Source organism: Plutella xylostella, chromosome 8 (assembly GCF_932276165.1).
Source record: "Plutella xylostella chromosome 8, ilPluXylo3.1, whole genome shotgun sequence".
In the NCBI taxonomy this organism is placed as follows: Eukaryota; Metazoa; Arthropoda; class Insecta; order Lepidoptera; family Plutellidae; genus Plutella; species Plutella xylostella.
This window is the reverse complement of record NC_063988.1, coordinates 6,222,847-6,242,193: the sequence shown is the minus strand read 5'-3', so window position 1 is coordinate 6,242,193 and position 19,347 is coordinate 6,222,847. Positions and strand designations below refer to the sequence as shown.

Genomic DNA, 19,347 nt, shown 5'->3' with positions numbered 1-19,347 from the left:
TATCACTCTCTATACAAAAACCAACTAGAATTTTGATTGACGATTTACAATACATGGAATAGCGACTATAACATGGAAATGGCTCATAATATGGCGAGATAACTTTAATTTTAGTAGCTAATAGTTTTATTTTGATTGGTATACCATTTTGTTTTTAGCTCTAAATAAAGTATCACATTTTTTAAATATAAATAAATGTTTTAGTGATAAAACTTAGGTGATAGGCTTAAAATAGTTTTTATGTTAAATTTAAGTTACCTACTTATAGTATATTACTATTGTTTATCCATAAAAAATAAATAAATACTCAAACAAATGAAAGTGAGTACCTATCACTCCGCTAAGAATTAGTATTCAGCACGCCAGAGCTCCATTATACACCTAAGTACGAAAGTAAGTGATTTTAAAGCAGAATTAAAACAAAACGAGTGCAAGCGGATTCCGGTGCTGTCAAAAATTTGCATACTCCTGCAGCCGTGTCCAAATTATGCACGTCATAATAAATATTCGCTACCTGTATTGTTAATCCTTGCTACACAAAAAATAAGGAAATGAAAAGGGAAGACGTGAATAAAACGGGGCACAATAGGTAGCCATATTTTTACAGTCTTTCAAAAAGAACGCCCCTTTTGTCTGTCGTGACGGTGCATTACGAGGCGTAAGTGCTGGAACATGATTGCCTTTCTAACTTGTTTTCAGTTTATTATGTTTTTTTTAAGTTTTTGAAATATTTTTAAAGTTCTATAGTGTGACTTAAAAATTCCTAGTCCTAATCTCTATTTTCTGTACGTATAGGTTTCTGAGCTTATGTTTTCAAATTTAAGTATGTCCTCGTTTGGAGTTTTCTTTTTTCAAAGTCTTGAGTTTGCTTGGGTTGAATGCTTGCCTAAGCAGATCTTCCCTATCATAGATGAAGTTACGGAAACTACCAAGTAAGTATATTCTAATTTTAAAATACTAATCATTAGCCAAAACACCTTCGCTTCTGGATTTGTTTTGAAATAATAGTAGACTTTTACATCTTTCAGGTTTTTTGTTTGTAAAAGTTGCAGTAAATTTAATATGCGCTAAATGTTTCAGCCCGCACTACCCATGAGAAGCATAGTTGGAACTTGTTTTAGACAAATAAAGCATATTTTCATCAGCTGCAGGTATTTACTTTGTGCGCAATAACTCAGTACAAAGCTCATGTAACAAATAGTTGTTTGTGAAATTTCATCACTTCACACGGTTGGAACTGGCCGTTTCCCACACATAATATAATAGTTTTTTTTTATCATACATTTTTTAGAACTCGTATAATAAAAGTTGTTTCTAATGATGAGCTGAATGACCACATTTTGAGAGTAAGTAGTTTTACGTATGTAAGGTTAAGAGTTGTAGGTACGTTATATTATGTAGAGTTTTACTTATGTTAACAGCAGCAATAACAATATTAGAATATAGATCATCAGCCGCAAACATAATTGGCAAAAGTTTACACCCAAGAGACAGAAGAAAATTTGTATGAATGGACTAAAGTTATTTACTAATTATACTGTTGCGAAGGAGGAAGTATTATACGCCCTCGGAACTTGCGTAAACGAGACTTAAACTAAACTTGTGTTTATTATGTTTATGGAATTGTGCATTTGCCCCTGTGGAAAGATAGATCTGTATGTGTAAAGGGTAACTTTGTAAATTGACACATTAATATTAACTAAAACAGAATTTTAAACAAAACTATAACATCATCAATATAACAAATAAGATCATGTTTTATTTTTGTTAACAAATAGAAGAAAATTTCTATAGTATAAAATTTCTGGTAACGTTATAAAGTTACATATAACCGATTTTTGAACCTTTCGAACATTGTTATAAGCCATTGCTATATTTATAAAAACTTGTAGTTGAGTATGATTTTACATAGCAGTTTAGCAGTTTCACAGATACATATAATATATAACACATTATTATACCTACAATCTTCTAACACTTTTAGTACCGGAACCGTCAGAATAAAAGAGAGCAGTTCCATTTCCAGCCACCATGCCATACGTTCTCCAAAGTTAAATAAAACTTTCTTTACAATGCTTCTATTATTCTCTTGAGGGCATTTTCGGTAGAGCAGTATCATTCCTCGTTAGCCTTCCAATATTTATTCAACTTTCGGCTTTACTACCTAGGTAATACGGATCATTGTTAGTAGTAGTCAGTTCCAAGGGGACCCACATGGGAACAAATGTGCCATTTTCTTATGTAAGCACCTAATAGCCCAGTTGTGGGTTCGCATCTTTAGGATAGTAAGTAATTTGATTGTCTTTATGACACGAAACGAAACGTGAAACGTCTCTGTAAAAAACATCTTTATTTATGACTAGCTGTTCCCGCGAGCTTCGCTTTGCCTTAAAAAGTTTTCCCGTGGGATTTCCGGGTTAAAAAGTAGCCTATGTATTTCTCGAGGTCTAGACGATTTGTATACCAAATTTCATTTAAATCCGTTCAGTACTTTTGGCGTGAAAGATTAACAGACAGACAGACAGACGGACAGACAGACACAGTTACTTTCGCATTTATAATATTAAGTTACGATGAAAGTTGCTGTTGGTGTTATTTTCATACAACTAAAATTGTAATGCGTGTAATATGCACGCGGGACGCGGGAAAATGGCGTGCAATAATAATAAATAATAATAAAAATCTTTATTTGGATCAAGAACACTTAATACATTAAACAAATTGAAACGTTAATAACTGCAAATAGTATAACACTGTGGCGCAGCCATTAACGCCCACCTTAAAAACAAATTATTACGATTTCCTGATCGAACAAGTAACAATGTACAGAGATTCTAGGCTAAATTAACTAAAATATAAGTAGTTTTCTTTTACATAAGTAGGTATAGAAAGTATTATTCATTTATATAAGTCTTAATCAAACTCCAGAACACAGTAAAATATGTTAAAGCAAAATTGATAAATATGAAAAAGTAGTTTAAACAATTATAATCGCAGATTAATGAGTTAATCGGTACTTAATACAAATATAAGACGGGTCACAAATTAGCACGTGTAGTTTATTTTGTGTAGTGTTTTAAGTTAAGTTAATGAAATTATTTAATTATTGCGATAAGACTCTCAGTATCATCGTAACATAGTGAAAGCAACCATGTAGTGACCGCAAGCTTGCACTCACGGAGTGTCATGGGATAGATGTTAAGCTTCTTATTAATCCTATTGTATAGAATAGAGCTGATATAATAATAAAAACGTCCAGCAAAAACAGTTTTATGTTTCTCCAAAGAGCATACAAGATCATGCCTACGTCGAAGAGTTATGTAATGGGGATCAAAAGGAGTATTGGAGTGCTTTCGTAAAGTTACATTAATATAAAAGAGCTTCCTCACCGAAAGGACGTTCCAGTAAGAGTAAATTTCAGTAGTGGGGAAAATAATAGGCTTATACGCCATTACTTTTAACACACATCTTTGCGCTCTCTCAACTCTAAGTAGGCGAGATTTGCAGCAGCAGCCCCATACTACAATACAGTAACTAATGATAGACTGCGCAAGGGCAAAGTATATCATCTTTAATATGTCATGATTTGCGGCAGTTCTTAATCTTTTAAAGACAACAATTAGTTTGCGTATGCGTGAAATAAGCTGTGTACAATGCTGGTTCCAGCTTAGAACACTGTCAATTATAACGCCTAAGTAGCGAATATGATCTGTTCTCAGTATGTTTTGACAAGAGCAGGTTCTATTAGTAGCATTATCACATCTATGTGCTATTATAGTAAAAGATGGGGGAGGTTGGGAAAAACGTCTTATGGAGAATGTAATGAATTTAGTTTTTTCAATATTTAATGTTAAAAGATTTTTGGATAGCCAGATCATAACGTTATGGAGAGCCAACTCAGCAAGCTGATGAACCTCAGGCTAAGATTTTGCTTGAACAAGTAAAACTGTGTCATCAGCATAAGTGATAATTTTACAGTTCGGTATGATGAAGTCACATAATTCATTAATATAAATAAGGAACAAGGTAGGTCCGAGGACACTACCTTGCGGAACGCCGAAACTAATAGATTCTTCATCACTTGTATGCTCGCCGATAACAACTCTCTGAGATCGATCTTTAAGATAATCTGTAAAGATATCTAGCGCAATGCCGCGAATGCCACATTGTTCCATTTTACTAAGAAGGAGGGGGACGGAGACGGTGTCAAACGCTTTACAGAGGTCTAAGAAGATGCCAACAGTTTTGAGACCATTGTCTAAGCCTCTAACTATGTGCTCTGTTAGGCCTTGGACCGCATCCTCAGTAGACCTCCCACTTCTAAAGCCAAATTGATTTTTTGAAATGATGTTATTTTTATCTAGGTGATTTATTAGCTTTTTGTTCAATATTTTTTCGAATATTTTGGACAAAACAGTAAGGACAGAGATAGGCCGATAGTTGTTGACACTGTCCCCGCTCCCACCCTTATGTATAGGATGAACTAACGCTTTTTTAAAAACTTTTGGGAAACAACCCTTGCCTATGCAAAGATTAAAAATGTGACACATTATAGGCACAAGAACATGACGCCCTTTTTTTATTATAGAGGTAGGAATACCGTCCCAACCTACAGCACTGGAGTTTTTGAGACTAAGGATAATCCCCTCCACCTCTTCACAGTCTACCTCCAGCATACCCATAGAGTTGGGGCAAGGGTTGTTTAATATTTTAAAAGCGGGGTCCCCTTCAATTTTGAGAGTTTCTATTTTGCTGGCCAAGTTTCTTCCTACTCCCGAAAAAAAATTATTAACTATATTTACTGAATTTAAAACATTATCAGATAATTTAAGAAGCTCATTTGATGGTGCTGATTTAATGTTGATATTAGCAATTTTCTTAATCGCCTGCCACATTGCTTTTGGATCACCTTTTGCCCTCTCTAGTTCATTTTGTTCGAAAGTTTTCTTTACCTTTTTTAATAAGTTATTGCAGTAATTCTTGTATCTTGTGAAAATTGTTTTCAATGTCTGATTAGTAGGGGATTTAGTGGATTTTAGATATAGTTTGTCACGATTTCTTATACAACGGAGAAGGCCTGGCGTGATCCATGGCTTAATAATTTTATTTTTAGATGAAATTTTTACTGTCTCTGTATTGTTGATTATAATGTTAGATATTGTATTAACAAGACTTTCTGCAACTGTATCTGGATCAGAAGTTTTTAGTAAAGATGTGAAGTCTGTATTTTCTAGGTCGGTAATAACAGCTGCTTCATTGATACGTTTTATGGTACGGTTGGATTTTGTAGCTGTGGACTTAAAGGAAGTGCAAAGGAAAACCGGTTGATGATCAGTTAACGGTGATTCAAAAACAATGGTCGTAGACTTTTGGTTTCCCCTTAACATGACATGATCCAAGCAATTTTGTTCTCTTGTTGCAAATAAATGACCTGGTAGTAATCCATAGGATGCTAGTAAATTTAGGTAATCATCACAATTTGGGTCTGTACCTTCAGGTTTTATATTTATATTGATGTCACCCATGATAATAGTAGATGGAAACTCATTTAATGATTTAAGTACTAGGTCAAGAGATGCCACAAAATTGTCTGTATTTTTATAAGCTGGGGAGCGATATAGTGCTACAAGGCACAATTTGTTAGGAATTTTTATAAGTAAACAGTTAGCATCATTGAAAGCAGGCTCTACAACTGTGAAGTCTAGGTAATCTCTTATATATGCAATAACACCTTCGTTTTGGTTGGAATAATTTGATCTAAATGAGGCATATCCATGTAGAGTCGGAGTAACCGGGCACCCACTCAACCAGCATTCAGACAAGATAATTATATCTATTTTAACATTTATTCTTTTTAATAAAACCAAAAGACTATCAAAGTTGCAATTGATGCTTCTGATATTTACATGTAGTATTTTGAGGGAGTCGTTACAGTTAATTATAAATTTACTAACTTTTTCGGGCGAACTCAGTATAGAATCAGAGACAGAAATATTTTCAATATCCTCTATAATAACTTGTTCAGACATATTCGATTGAAGAAAGGAACTTTATGCCGTAAAAAACATAGGTCAGTTTTTTTTCAGTGATGTTTAATATTAGTAATGTGGTAGAGTAAAAGCTGCTTTCGGAATAACATACTATTTTGGTCGACGGAATTTTTATCAGTTTTTTTATGATTTCACTATGGCTTTGTGTAGTGTTTGAGTGAGAGTTGTGTGAGTAGAGTTTGTACGAGTTTGTGACTTTTTGACATTTAAGTAAACAAAGTGGGAATTTAATCATTACAATATGAAATAAGCTAATGTAAAGACTGAACATGCATAAATTTATTAAATCTATCTTAACTAGTCAGACTAAGGTTGTCTTTAGTTTTATGATATCATTTTCACATCTAATCAGTATGGGGCCTTCCCCTTCCGTCTTTCTTAGGAAGACTTTGCCGCTGGAAGTCCAGCAAAACTTGAAATTGTTCATCTTGGCGAAGTCACGGGCCAAGAAAAATACTCTTTTCATTTTAGCAGAAAGATTCTCTGAAATAAATATAGGCTGGCTTGGACCTGGGAGTTTTAGGTCTTCAGTGCTCAGTCGCGGTTTCTCTTTATTATACTTCTTGAACATCTGAATAACTTTTTCCTTAGTCAGTACGCTGGTAAGGTCCAGGATAACTGTAGTTTTTTTAGGATCCTTGTTTTTCGTTCTAAATATATCCTTGACCTCCTGTGAATCCATTTTAACATTAAGTTTTCTGCTAATCTCTGTTACAGTTTTTAGGAGCATCTCCTTGGTTTCCGGTTTGTTACAAGGTATATTCCGTATTTCGAGGCATGTCGAGCGTTGACCACGTTCTAATGTGTCAATTTTTTCTTCAAGTGATTGAATATATTCGTGAGATTTTGCGTGGTCTCGCTCTAGTTTCTCAAGTTGCAGTTTAAACTCGTCATACTTTTGGGAAATAAATTCCATAGAGGCACGGATTTCATAATTTTGAGACTTAATCTCCTCTACAACAGTGAATAACTTCTCTATCTTCTCAGCTTGGGTATTTTTGAGCTCTTTAAAGAGTGTGCGCATCTCATCCATAACAAACTTCCAATCCTTCACTATCCGATCTTTTCCTCTTAATGGTACGAGAAGCTGATGCCGGGTCAGTTGCAGTCGGATTATCATTTAATGCTGGTTCAGAAGAACAGTGTTTCAGATTAGATACCAACTGTATTGGTTTCGCTGTTAACTCTCGTGTAGGAGTACGGTTGAGAGGCATGTTCGGTGATTGGGTGTAAATTGGCACTTCGATCCTAGACTTGACGATATGGCAATGTTGCAGTTAGAAAATAATGTGCTATTTATTTATTTTAGGCGCTTAGCATGCACTCATGAATATTGTTGTAGGGTAGGTTGGATCACTAGATTACGATTTTTGCAATTTCTAAAATCACAAAGGCACAGTGTTACTTATCACAGTCACGGCACTTGTTTTAGAAACACAATACTGGTAAACTATTATAACATAAGATGTATGCGTAACACTATTGCTAAATATTTTTAATCTTAGTTTTAATGAGAGCAAAATGTAAACACGTCCGATCAGATCGAAGGCGCGCGCGGTGGGGGGAATCAATCCCGCATGCTTGATGAAATCCGCACTATATTTAAAACACCTTTACTTATAATATAATATGTACTCTTAAGCTGCATACAGACCGGCCAAACGAACGCCAACGAACGGGTTTCGTTGACCTTCGTTGCTGCAATCTGCCCTGTGTTATGTATGATAAATATCCATCATTAGGCGTTCGTCGGGCCGGTCTGTACGCAGCTTAAAAAACCGGCACCACGTCATTTTTTTAAAAATGTCTAAGGCCATTTTTTATTTCTATTTAAGGTACCTAGCTTGTATACCAAATATTTAATGTACTTTGTTAGCAATTTTAGTCAGCAACTGTACAACGTAGGTATGAGAAACTGTCAAAGTTCTTATGAAATTGTTCAAAGAACAGTCGGCGGCCTCTACTCTAAAAGCTATTTATGAAGACTCTCATTTTAACTTGGCTACTTCACTTAATTAAAGAGGTGAAAAAATGATCAATAAGCCTGGACAAAGAATAGCTAATTCAAAATCACTTCAATAGCACGTTTGTCTACATTTTCTTTTAACTTGTTTATATTTGCCAGCCACAATTTCTCAGCTTCAGCCCTAAAAACCTCTGCAGCGTAATTTAAGCCAATCCAGTTACCAGTTAATAACCTTATCAAACAGGTGGAAGGTTAGCAAAAAACATGGCACGAAAACATAAAATCGTGTGTTGGCGCTGCACTAATTACTGTTCATAAAGAGTGTACCTCCCTATTTGAATGACGAAGTCCCTTAAACCAGTGCGATAAAGACTATTTTTAAATACAGACCATTGAGGGCGGGGACAAGTTATGATGAATAGTGCAAGCGCGCTCGAAAATTATTCTCACATTTAATTTACATTGTTAATTGCACTCCTGTGTGAGTGTATGTAAGTTTCAGAGTTGCATTTGTGTTAGTGAGAAATTGAAATGAGCTTATTACTGGGTTTGCAATCGTTATTTGAGTTACGTGTGTGGGTAAAGTTAGTATCTGAATAGAATAAAGTTAACTACGTAACTCTTGCTTCCTAACTTGGTAGCGGCTTTAAAGACTCGAGTTCTAATGTACTGCCTGCGCCTAAATGTATACAGGCGGAGTTTTTAAAATAGCGATCCCTGATGATGAAGGTGATGAAGGGACCAGCTACATCTGTTATAAATCCGGGGACGTGCTGTGTGTGATGTGTGTAGCAGTGGTGTTTATGTGGATGTGCTTGAGTAGCATGTGAGCTTGAGATCGCTATTTTAAAAACTCCGCCTGTATACTTTTAGGCGCAGGCGTACGTCCGGTGCACCCAGGGCAGACATCGACTGATGGTAGTCTGACTAGCCAACACTTTCCCCCAATATTAAGAACAGTAACAAACACTTTTCAAGCTCTTGCACCATGCTGAAATTACAATTTAATATTTCGGTATATTTTTCAACACGATAAAACAATAACATTATAAACTTCAAGTGAATGGTAGAAAATATCATTGATAAAATTAGTGGACATAGTTCAACCACCTTTTAAAGCCTCTAAGGAAATAACAGTAACCCCAAGTGGCGCCCTCCGCCTAATTCTACTTTAATTCCAATAATAAAAGAAATCGGAGGTACACCACGTGAGCTAAAAATGGCGTGATATACGGCAGTACATTACCCGTAGCGGGAATGGCTACGGTGGACTTAACACCTTATTAAAACGAACGTGGGTTTATTTTTTGTTAATTGCACCTGAGGCCATAGTCTGCTAAATATAACTGACAACTTTTCTGAAACATACAAAATAACACTTTTTTTGCAATGTTTGGTGCGTATACTAATGTTCAAGGTTTATGTAAAATAAGATAATGTTATTTGAATACATGCATCTTGCAAAACCAAGATAAAATGCAGGGTAACAGACAATGAACATAAATTTCAGCACTTGTATAATTCATGAAATCATAAATACCCTTCTTTATTTTATAGGTTAACTTGTATCTTGTATCTTGCAAACTACAGTTGTATTTGTTATATTTAATTTTTCAGCCAAATATACAGGGTGTTGGAAAAAGGGTATACTAAGCCGAAACCTACATGTGCAGCATGGTATATCTAAGCCTGAAACTGAAATCAGAATTTGAAAATTCGCGAAAAAAAATTTTCATTTTCCATAGAAACTTTGTTGGTCACGTGACTTTTTAATATGGGAAAATAATTTTTTTTTTCGCGCATTTCCAAATTCTGATTTCAGATTCGGGCTTAGGTATGTCGCAGGCGTCTGGTTTAATCTCCTGTTTGATTGAACCGCTAGCCCGTTCATTGGATGACGCTATTCAGTTGTATGACTAGGCCGAACGTTGATTGTACAAGCGTCGCAAAACGTCCAACTAGTTAGCGGACTTAAAATCAGTCAGGTGGTGAATAAAACAAATATGGCGTCTAACAGCGAACAGCTGACACAAAAAGCACTTGTATTGTTATTTTTTGCAAATAAATTAGCTTTAAAGTGTGATATTTATGTTAAAATAGTGTGACAACATGGATTTACCTATTATTACACCGCCGGCGGATAGTTTCAAAGAAAAAATGTGCAGAAACTGGATAATTATGAACAACAATATCAAGGTACGTTTATTGTTATTGTTTCGTTAATTTGTGAGATGAGAGCTTTTTAATTTGTAACATAGTCTTTTTGTTGACTCTTGTCTGGTCATGTTCATCCTAACCAGACATTACAAAGTTGCTATACTATATCCCATTTAACGACTTCGCTGAATAACGTTCAGTCAAGACGTTGGACGTTACAGTCAACCACTTGACGAGTTGTTCTTTAGTCATTCAACTCAGTAGCGTCATCCAATGAACGGGCTAGCGGTTCAATCAAACAGGAGATTAAACCAGATGCCTGCGACAGATATACCATGCTGCACATGTAGGTTTCGGCTCAGTATACCAATTTTACAACACCCTGTAGAATATTGCTAACAATAGTTCGTGATAGTTGCAGCCTAGTATTATTTTCTCTATGGTTGCAGTGGCGTGGCGGTATCAGTGAAATAGCAGACTAGTCCAGAATTTCGGTGGGGTTAGTGCCAAACTATCCACCTACGTGTGATAAAGGCGAATGCTCATTTTCCTGTCGGAGAAATAATTAAAGGAGGTATTATCGCCTCGCTTTGGCCTCGACCCGCTACGGATGTGGTAATTCTGCCTTTAAACACATTTATGTGTTGTGTTTTTACGATTATAGTCCGTATGCTGACCCTCTCAAATAATTTTCATTGACATGCATATATTTTATATCAATAGAAAGTAAGAAATGTTTATTTATTTCGTACACACGCGGAAACTATAAAAATAATTACTGTACTTATCGTATAATGAGGGTTGTTCTTTTATTATATGGTATTAACTATATCTTTTCCGCGCGAGCTTAGCATTGGTTTTTTTAAGAAAATTCCTGGATGAATGAAGATTTTTTCGACATTGAGTTTATTTGTTAATTTACACGTATCTTTACAGAATATCCCACCCCACATATATCCACATAATCTTGAGAAAGATGGTACTATTACGATTGAAGAGGAGCCGCGTTAAGATAAGTCTTGTTCATTTCGGAACCACACTTTTTATCATGGCACAAGGCATAATATTATGTCTTATATTTTCTTTAACATTTAATTAAATAAAGCAATAAATAGAATAACGATCTCACATCGTATTGAACTTTAACCCATTGAGATAATTGCTTTTAATTTGGAAACCGTTCTCCAAACTATGAGGGGCGGAAAACACAGATAACTTTCGTATAATTCAAAGCCACAGCCGTAATACAGTAATCATGAATTCAGTAATGTCATCACGTCTTTTCCACTGGTCGCGTCTTCGGCACCCCAATTCTGTGGAAGGAATAAGGATAGACGATTTCACACTGCGCAATATTGGAATTGCAATCGTTCATAACAGAAAAAGATAAGTGCTCATCACAGTATCAACCTCTTTTTTGTGGTGGTATCGATGTAAAATAGCGTTTAATTCAAATTTTAAATACAATTTGTACTAAGCTACTAAATACGTTTAATATTTGGTGGCATATTATGTAGATCTTTCATCATGACCAAATGTCAACTGCTAGGGCACGGGTCTCCTATCAATGAAGTAAGGTGTTTAGGCCTAGCTCACCACGCTGGCCTAGTGCGGGTTGGTGGACTGCATGACCTTATTAAACTATAATACGAAATTTATCCAATGTGAAAATGAAAATTGACTAAATTATAAGGTGTATAACTTTCAGCCTGATGCTATTGCTTTTGTTTAAATTTTATTGGAGGTTAACTTAATGATAAAAATATAAAAAGCTGAGTGACGATTGTTGTTATTAAAAAAATATATTAGAAAACCGTAAATAATAAATCTTCTCAACCGAAAAAAAATATTTTTACAAATTTCATAAACATCAAAAGGTATAATAGTATTGCGATTGAGTCTTTTCGCTCCGAATAGGTGCACAGCGGGACATCACTGTGGAAACCGAGAGTAGGTAATCTACTTCTTTCAATCTCCTTTGTGCGGACATCTTTTGGCTCCTTTGTGTAAGACAATTATCGTTCTAGCTATGTCTGCCGTAAAACCGTATTTCGCAGAAACGAATGAGGGTAGCCGGCGAATTATCATGAGGGATTCAGGACATTCTTGAGGTTGAAAAGTTGTCGTGTTTTGTTTTAATTATCCGTCGCTTTTTTTATTTGTGGCTTTGCGTTTTTTGTTTTGTTAGCCAATGTTTTATACTCTAGATAGGTATCTCTATATCTATGTTTATTGTATGTAGGTATTCTAGTCTAGTCAATAGTAGTAATATAGTAGGCCTATGTTATCTTGAGAAATCATTAGGTATATTTTATTTGAAAATCATTCTTTAGTTTAGTAAGTAAGTAAAGGTTTAGTAACCAATAAGTTTAGTGGTAGTAACCTACTAACAAAAACTGTATTTTTAAAACCAAATAAAAAACTTACCTATTTGGAAACACATTCAGTACCATTCCATTTACACGAAACTAAGTTAACCCCTAAAGCTCTCATTACCCAATAAAACTATTCTCCGCTCATAAAAGCTATTCCCTCATAAAAACGAAACACTAAAATAGTGAAAAAGCAACAGAATTTCGAGCTAAGGTCTCGTAATGTTACGCAAATCCATAAACATAGGTAGGTACATATAATATAATATGCCTCTACCAAGTTGCTGCTAGCTTCACTGGATGAATAATGGGGCATTTCCTTTCTGACCTCGGAATCTACGTTTATGGACCGTAAAGGTACAATTGTCTTTGAATATTATGCATTTTGAACACTTATTGAATATTATTTTATTGAAAGCTTATTTTAAATCAAAACGTTTGGTATAACTTTATTTTACTGTGTGAAAATCCTGATAAATAATAAATTATATTAATGTGTTCGATCCGAATATTATACTTTAATTCTAACAGAAAGGTGAAATAATTTTATGAAAAAATTAAATACTTTTACAAATTTTTACAACGCTAGTAATAATTAACATATCATACCAGCAACAAAATTGGGAGCAGTATTTAAAAATATACCTATACAATAGCTTCAGCTAAGGGGAGTGGCAACGAAATTGGCAGTTTGGATAATCCGGTAATCAGGCTATCTTGATCCAATAATCCGCAATCAAGGTGGATCCACAGCAATCATAAACAGCGGCGCCCGATGTATGCGGAAACACGACCGGTCCCAATAACGTGATGATTTGTTCACTGATAATATCAGTGATGAAAATAAATTATAACTGGTCAGTCTTTGGAGTTTTTCATATGAAAAGACTGCGTTGAAACCAGTAATTTTTAGCAAGCACGAGCTCATGATAAATTTTGGATTAGTAAGGTGTGCAAAAAATAGTAAACAAGACTAAATTTAAACTTGCTGAGGCAAGAAAATTTTATCTGTTTTTTAGGTTTCACGTTATATGAAATAACTATTGCAGTGCTGATAATTTTCGGCAGAGCTACCAGGGCAGCAGAAATTTCGAGCAAGCACCGAAGCAGAACCGCCCAAATATTACATAAAACCCGCGGGAGCCAACTCGGACGCTGACACATCGACTACAAAACGAAGCTTCAGACATTTGCAAAGGCATTTCCTTTGTGACAACGTCAGCAAAAGGGAGATATATTAAAAAATCAGCCAAATAACATCTGCGTCTGCGAGTTTGCATTCCGAGTTTTGTGTAGGTTTTTGTTAAGCCTTTTGTAAGGTTTATGTGTAATGAATTTTATGCCCTATATTCATGCAAATTTATGGATTAGAGGCTGAGGTTTAGTTATAGTTAGGTGTTTCGAGATTAAAATGTTTAGAATGAAATGTTTTATTGAGGCCAAACAAACCTTTTGGCTAATTGATAATTAGGCTATACGAGTTATGCGAAATGAGTTTTTGACATTACACTTATTTGACATAAAGATTAGGCGAGATAAGGGGAACACAAGCAGAATACTTACGTGAGCATCCTTTAGGTTCATCACTTTTGTCCCCGCAATCGTCCTCCCCATTACAATACTTGTCCAACGAAATGCACTGTCCCGTATCACACAGCAGCTCGCTTAGTCTACACTCTGTTTGTACACTGCTCCTCTGCACTTTGCCCCTCTTTTGCACCATTACTTCTGAGCTGGCGTCGTTCTGAAACTCCTCGGTGAAGTCTTGAGGACTGCACAGTTTGAGTGACAGTAGCACAAGGATGAAGAGGATAGTCCGGTTGTGCACAATGTTATGAAGGTTCTTTAGAATACGCATGTTTGTGCGACCTCTCTGTTCGGCGCCGCTCCGTCACATCTTAGGTTAACGCTGCCGTTTTCATTTCTGTGGACAAGAGAGAGAAGAAATGTTAAGTCTGGTTTGTATTTGTACCTTTTATGTTGAACGAGTCTGATCTTTCTTTTATTTTTAATGCTATATCTAAGAAAAGCTTAAGGAGAAGAGCTCAAGCTCATCTCATGATTGGATCGGTGAGACCAGTAAAGTAACAACTTTTTTCACATTTATTTCGTTCACTTCCTAGATCAGGACGCAGTTATGAAAAAAAATTATAAGAATAGTAGTAAAGTATATTGTCTATGTATAACAAAGATTAGCAAACTTTAACTAGGAAAGTTACCAATCATCTAAAAACACTCGAAAGTACAAAAAGTTACGTCTAACTCTTGCACGTAAACGTTAACGTTTTTGATTGGTAATTGTGCAGACAAAAAACGAGCATCATTCTAGCATACCCTCGAAACAAAACACACCTAAATTTGCAAAAATACTAAGGATAAATATAACGTTAATCTGTCGCAAACTCGCAACACAGTGCGAGAAGTATTACAAAACAAATAACTTTTACCTTCGTATGTTATTTTCCTCCAAGACCAGAAGGGTTACTCTATACCGATGATAAAAGAACGAACGGGAGCTGTCGTGCAATCGGGAGGTTCAATACAACGAGATGGAGTCGTGGCTCGTGCAGCAGCGCTATGAAACTTAGTTTTTGGTAATGTAGAGTGACCCCCTGTGTTCACCGACACTTGCCGCGTAATTCAGTCGTAACTCAACGACACCCTGCATGCTATTACCCGCCTTACGACACAATAAACAAAAGCGCCCCATTCACACATTTGTAAATCAAGTTTAAATACCCACACACTCGTAAATCAAGAACACTCACGTAAGCAGAATATATGGCAAATTCGTATATTAATTTTCTTTATCTAAGCACGATCCGGCCACTTACAGGTCGCGTCATTATTTACGCCACTACTCAAAGGCACGATGGTTGGTTCAAATATGAACTCTAGGGTCGCGTAGTAAATTATAGTTTCGATTGCTGTGATGCTTATTCTATGATTCACCGTGAATGACTAAAGCAATGTGTGAAGGAATTGTTGAGATGGAATGGCGTTCCAGTTTCTTTGTGGAAGCTAGTTCAGATGAACACTTCGATTGATACAACAGAAGTAATAATCATTGTTATTGGCATGCAAACTTCTGCTAATGATTGAGTTTTTTGTGAAATACATCAGGTATTTTATTCCATTAATTTCCCATTAAAACACATGTGTCCACATCGGGACAAATACCAATAATTCAATGATACCTACCATCTAGAGCTACTTTACCGCTATGGTATGAAAAAAAAACTTTTATCCATCTACACTTGACTCAACCATTAAAGAAACACGCTGTAGACAAAACTCAATTTACCTAGCCAAGCGAACGATACACGAACAGAGGCTAACCTTGACCTCAGCGGGTCTAGTGGAAACATTATCAGTGTGCAATCTAGCTACTTTGAAGTAGCGTCGTTATTTATGCGCGGCACACACGGGCGCTGAATGTATTACCCTACTTAGTGAGGGGTGTTTTACATTCGAGATTTGTGAAATGATATCAGACTGCCTTCTCGCCTCTCTGTGTAGGTGTTTTGAAAAATCTGTGAAAGCTGTACATTTTTATTTAAACATTTTATTAAGAAATAGATATAATAATAATTTGTATTATTAAATTACTTCAACCTTTGGCAATCATCCGACTCCATCTTTTAGTCTCATATTCGATTACATGTAGAGCGGGTTTTACTGAAATGCATAGCAGCAACATCAGCATTATACATTCGGAATCACTCTAATCCATAACCCCACTTAGTGGGCTCGCCTGCGGTTCACTAGCCCCTCGCCAAGTTTAGTGTCTCAGTTATTTATAACTGTCAGTTTACAATGCGGAGTCTGTGGCTCTAAGGTTAATGTTGCCCCGTTAATAATACAGGGTGTTTGGCACATGGACCGACAACATTAGTTTGGTGAAAGAGGCGGTCATGGAAAGTATTTGCTTCTTAGAGACAAAAATATAATTTTCTGCTTTATCAATAATTTTACCTTAAATTTGATTAAGTCATTTAACCATTTTATGTTTTTATCAGGGAAAAATAATCTTTATTTTATTTTGTAATGTATATTTGATATAACTTTAACTTTTAGGTACAATTAATAAAAATAAACCTTATGACCGAAAAACGTTTCCTTAACTTAACAGTGAAAACATAAAAATGGTATTATTTTAAAAAGTTCCTTAGTTAATGCTGATTTAAATCTCCTGCAAATTATTATATTAGGTAATCAAATAAAAAAATAATTAAATCAAAAGCTTCATGTTTCACGCAGGCAGCCTGATTGTTATTCCACAGTAAATAGGCACTTTCGAGTATTTAACGATAAAATTAACCCAAAACACGAAAATGCTCTACCAACTAGACATCATTAAAAACATTTTATGTAGCCGCAAGATGATTTACAAAAATTTACAGCTACCTCAGAAACTCGTAAAATAATGGTTGTAAAGCAGTCATTTAAAATTACAAAGTTTTTACGACGCCCGATGGCAGATTAGTCTAAGGGAACTGCCGGCCTTTTTGTACCTATTCAGACCTTCATAACAGGAGTACAAAATGATCATGGGCGCTTGTAATCCAGCCCCCTCCACATTCAGATGCTAATTCTGTAAATTCCCTCATTTCAATCCTTTCGCGAATCAGGAATTCAAATCGGGATCCCTAATTTCGAAGCGCGATATCGCGAAATTGCCGGGAGGAATCCGAAATTATTTTTTACGAACACCGAATTCCCTTTGTGTACTTATTGATTTTTGAACGACAGCTTGGAAATGGCCACAAATGAAATGTGGAATATTATTTTAAAAAATCTTTTTGAAATTGTTCTGTATTTTATTATGAATACAATCTTGACATTTTTAATGAATACCTACAATCTTTTTTTTTATTTCCATTATGCTACACGTCTTGCTACAATTTTAAATCACTATTCTCCTGAAACTTTGCTTTTGCAGTCTAATGGTTGTCTATATAAATACAGAATGAATTTTAAAAACCTATTTTAATTTGTCATTTAGTGGATATGCATCCTGACGTTTAGGAAGTGGCCGCCGCGGTGACGCAGCAAATGCAAATGAGCGTAAAAGCAAATTGCTGTTTCCAAATGTGAAGCGCTTACGGAGGGTTTAAATTTACAATTCTATTATAAAACCGTTACGTATAATGTATTGAAATGCAATGCAAAACCATCCGAACAGTTTCGGCTTGCTCAGTTGCATAGGTTGTATCAATGTGTAAGGTTTTTATGCATCAACATTTCCATATTTCTATAGTTATTTGTTATTAGAATTTTCACCATGAAATGAAAGATCACAATAGTATTGCAGATGATATTATGTAGGTACGATTAGCACTCAAAAAATGCTTAAAACATTTTCAACCGAAGCCTTCGTAAATAACGATTAAACCGCGAACATATTGCTAAATCATAATAAAAAGCCCTGAAAAGCGTAAAATTTATTCACAGTATTAAGCGAAAGCGCGCCTGATGTTTTTCATGGCGGGGATTCTAACGCGCTGTTCGCTTCGAGCCCCAAACCATAAAGAAAAACAAATTGAGCCATCAAGACCATAAATAAAGCAAGATAATCAGTCTGCGAGTGATTAATTAATGAGTAAATAACAGCTGATAACGATCGAGAACAAAAAATGACCGCCGCAAGGAACGACGCAACGAACGACGGCCGTTGACAAATGAAAGCAGCCTACGAAAAAATAATTGAGCCATTTAAATGCTGTCCTCCTAAAGCCATACAAATGGCCTTTTTCTATGTTCTTTCAGGATGGAGTAAAGTAAAATAGGGTGCTTCGCGTTACTAAGAAAATAGGGTTTTATTTCTTTTAATGAAAAGTTTCTTGCGCGCCGCATCTGCATTTAATGGTGAATTTTATCATGAAGAATGCGTTCTTGGCGTTATAATGAATTCACTGCAATATTCATGTTTTTATTCCTATAAGTTAGTAATCTCTGTTTGCAACACAGCCGCAAAATAAGATAAGAGCGAGCGCGCAAAATTTTACATAAAACCAACCATAAAGGTAAATTATGTTTCATATATATATATTTTATTACAAATACTCGTACACCACAGTCACGCCGTGCAAATCGACCAAACAGATTAAAATACTCAATGATCCTAAATTATAGCACCAAATTCAATATAACTTTAAATTGCGGTTTTATGCAAAATGCGGCTTTGTATTATTAAAGCATTAATTTAAAGCTTTAATATATTTTATATTTAGTAGACAATTTGAGAATGTTTCTCTTACAGTATCATTCATCATCAGCTAAACATTGTTCAGTGCAGGGCATAGACTTCTTCTTATCCATTTTATAACGAAATGCATACTTTTTCTTTCCACTATAAATAGTTGTTGTTACTTAATATGCGTGAAACCGTTTTATGACATATCAACGAATTTATCCAATTGAAGTACTGGAGACTAACTAAAAGTAAAATGAAAGTTGAACTTTAGTTCAGAAATTTCATAAAAATCAGTCCGGGTTAAACAAGAACTAGGAGTAGGAACAATTTGTTCTTTGACAGAGAGTGACAAAACAGTGCAATAGCTAAAGCGTTCAGTACTTAAGTTTTAGTTATGAATAAGGGGGTAGTCTCCAGTTTTGAAGGGTCGCCAATGAATTACTGATGTAGCGTCCCCCGATTGCGGTCGGCAATGAAAAACGAAGAATTTTTTGGCACGAATTCAAAACTACTCTAATATAATAAAACTGAAAAACTTTAGCAAGAGATAACGGTCTTACCGCATTTCTATTATTGAATAAGACTTGTTGAGAGCTTTCGATTTAT

General features: G+C 35.3%; 1 protein-coding gene across 1 annotated transcript in view; it reads right to left on the bottom strand.

Moving 5' to 3' along the window:
* The window catches only part of LOC105383054, a 55,062-nt gene that overhangs the window by 16,333 nt on the left and 19,382 nt on the right, over positions 1-19,347 (bottom strand). Inside the window, exon 2 of the mRNA XM_038115243.2 lies at positions 14,109-14,469. Within this exon, the coding sequence (XP_037971171.2) occupies positions 14,109-14,403 (295 nt within the window). The 5' untranslated portion in view covers positions 14,404-14,469. The remainder of the gene's footprint in view (positions 1-14,108; positions 14,470-19,347) is intronic.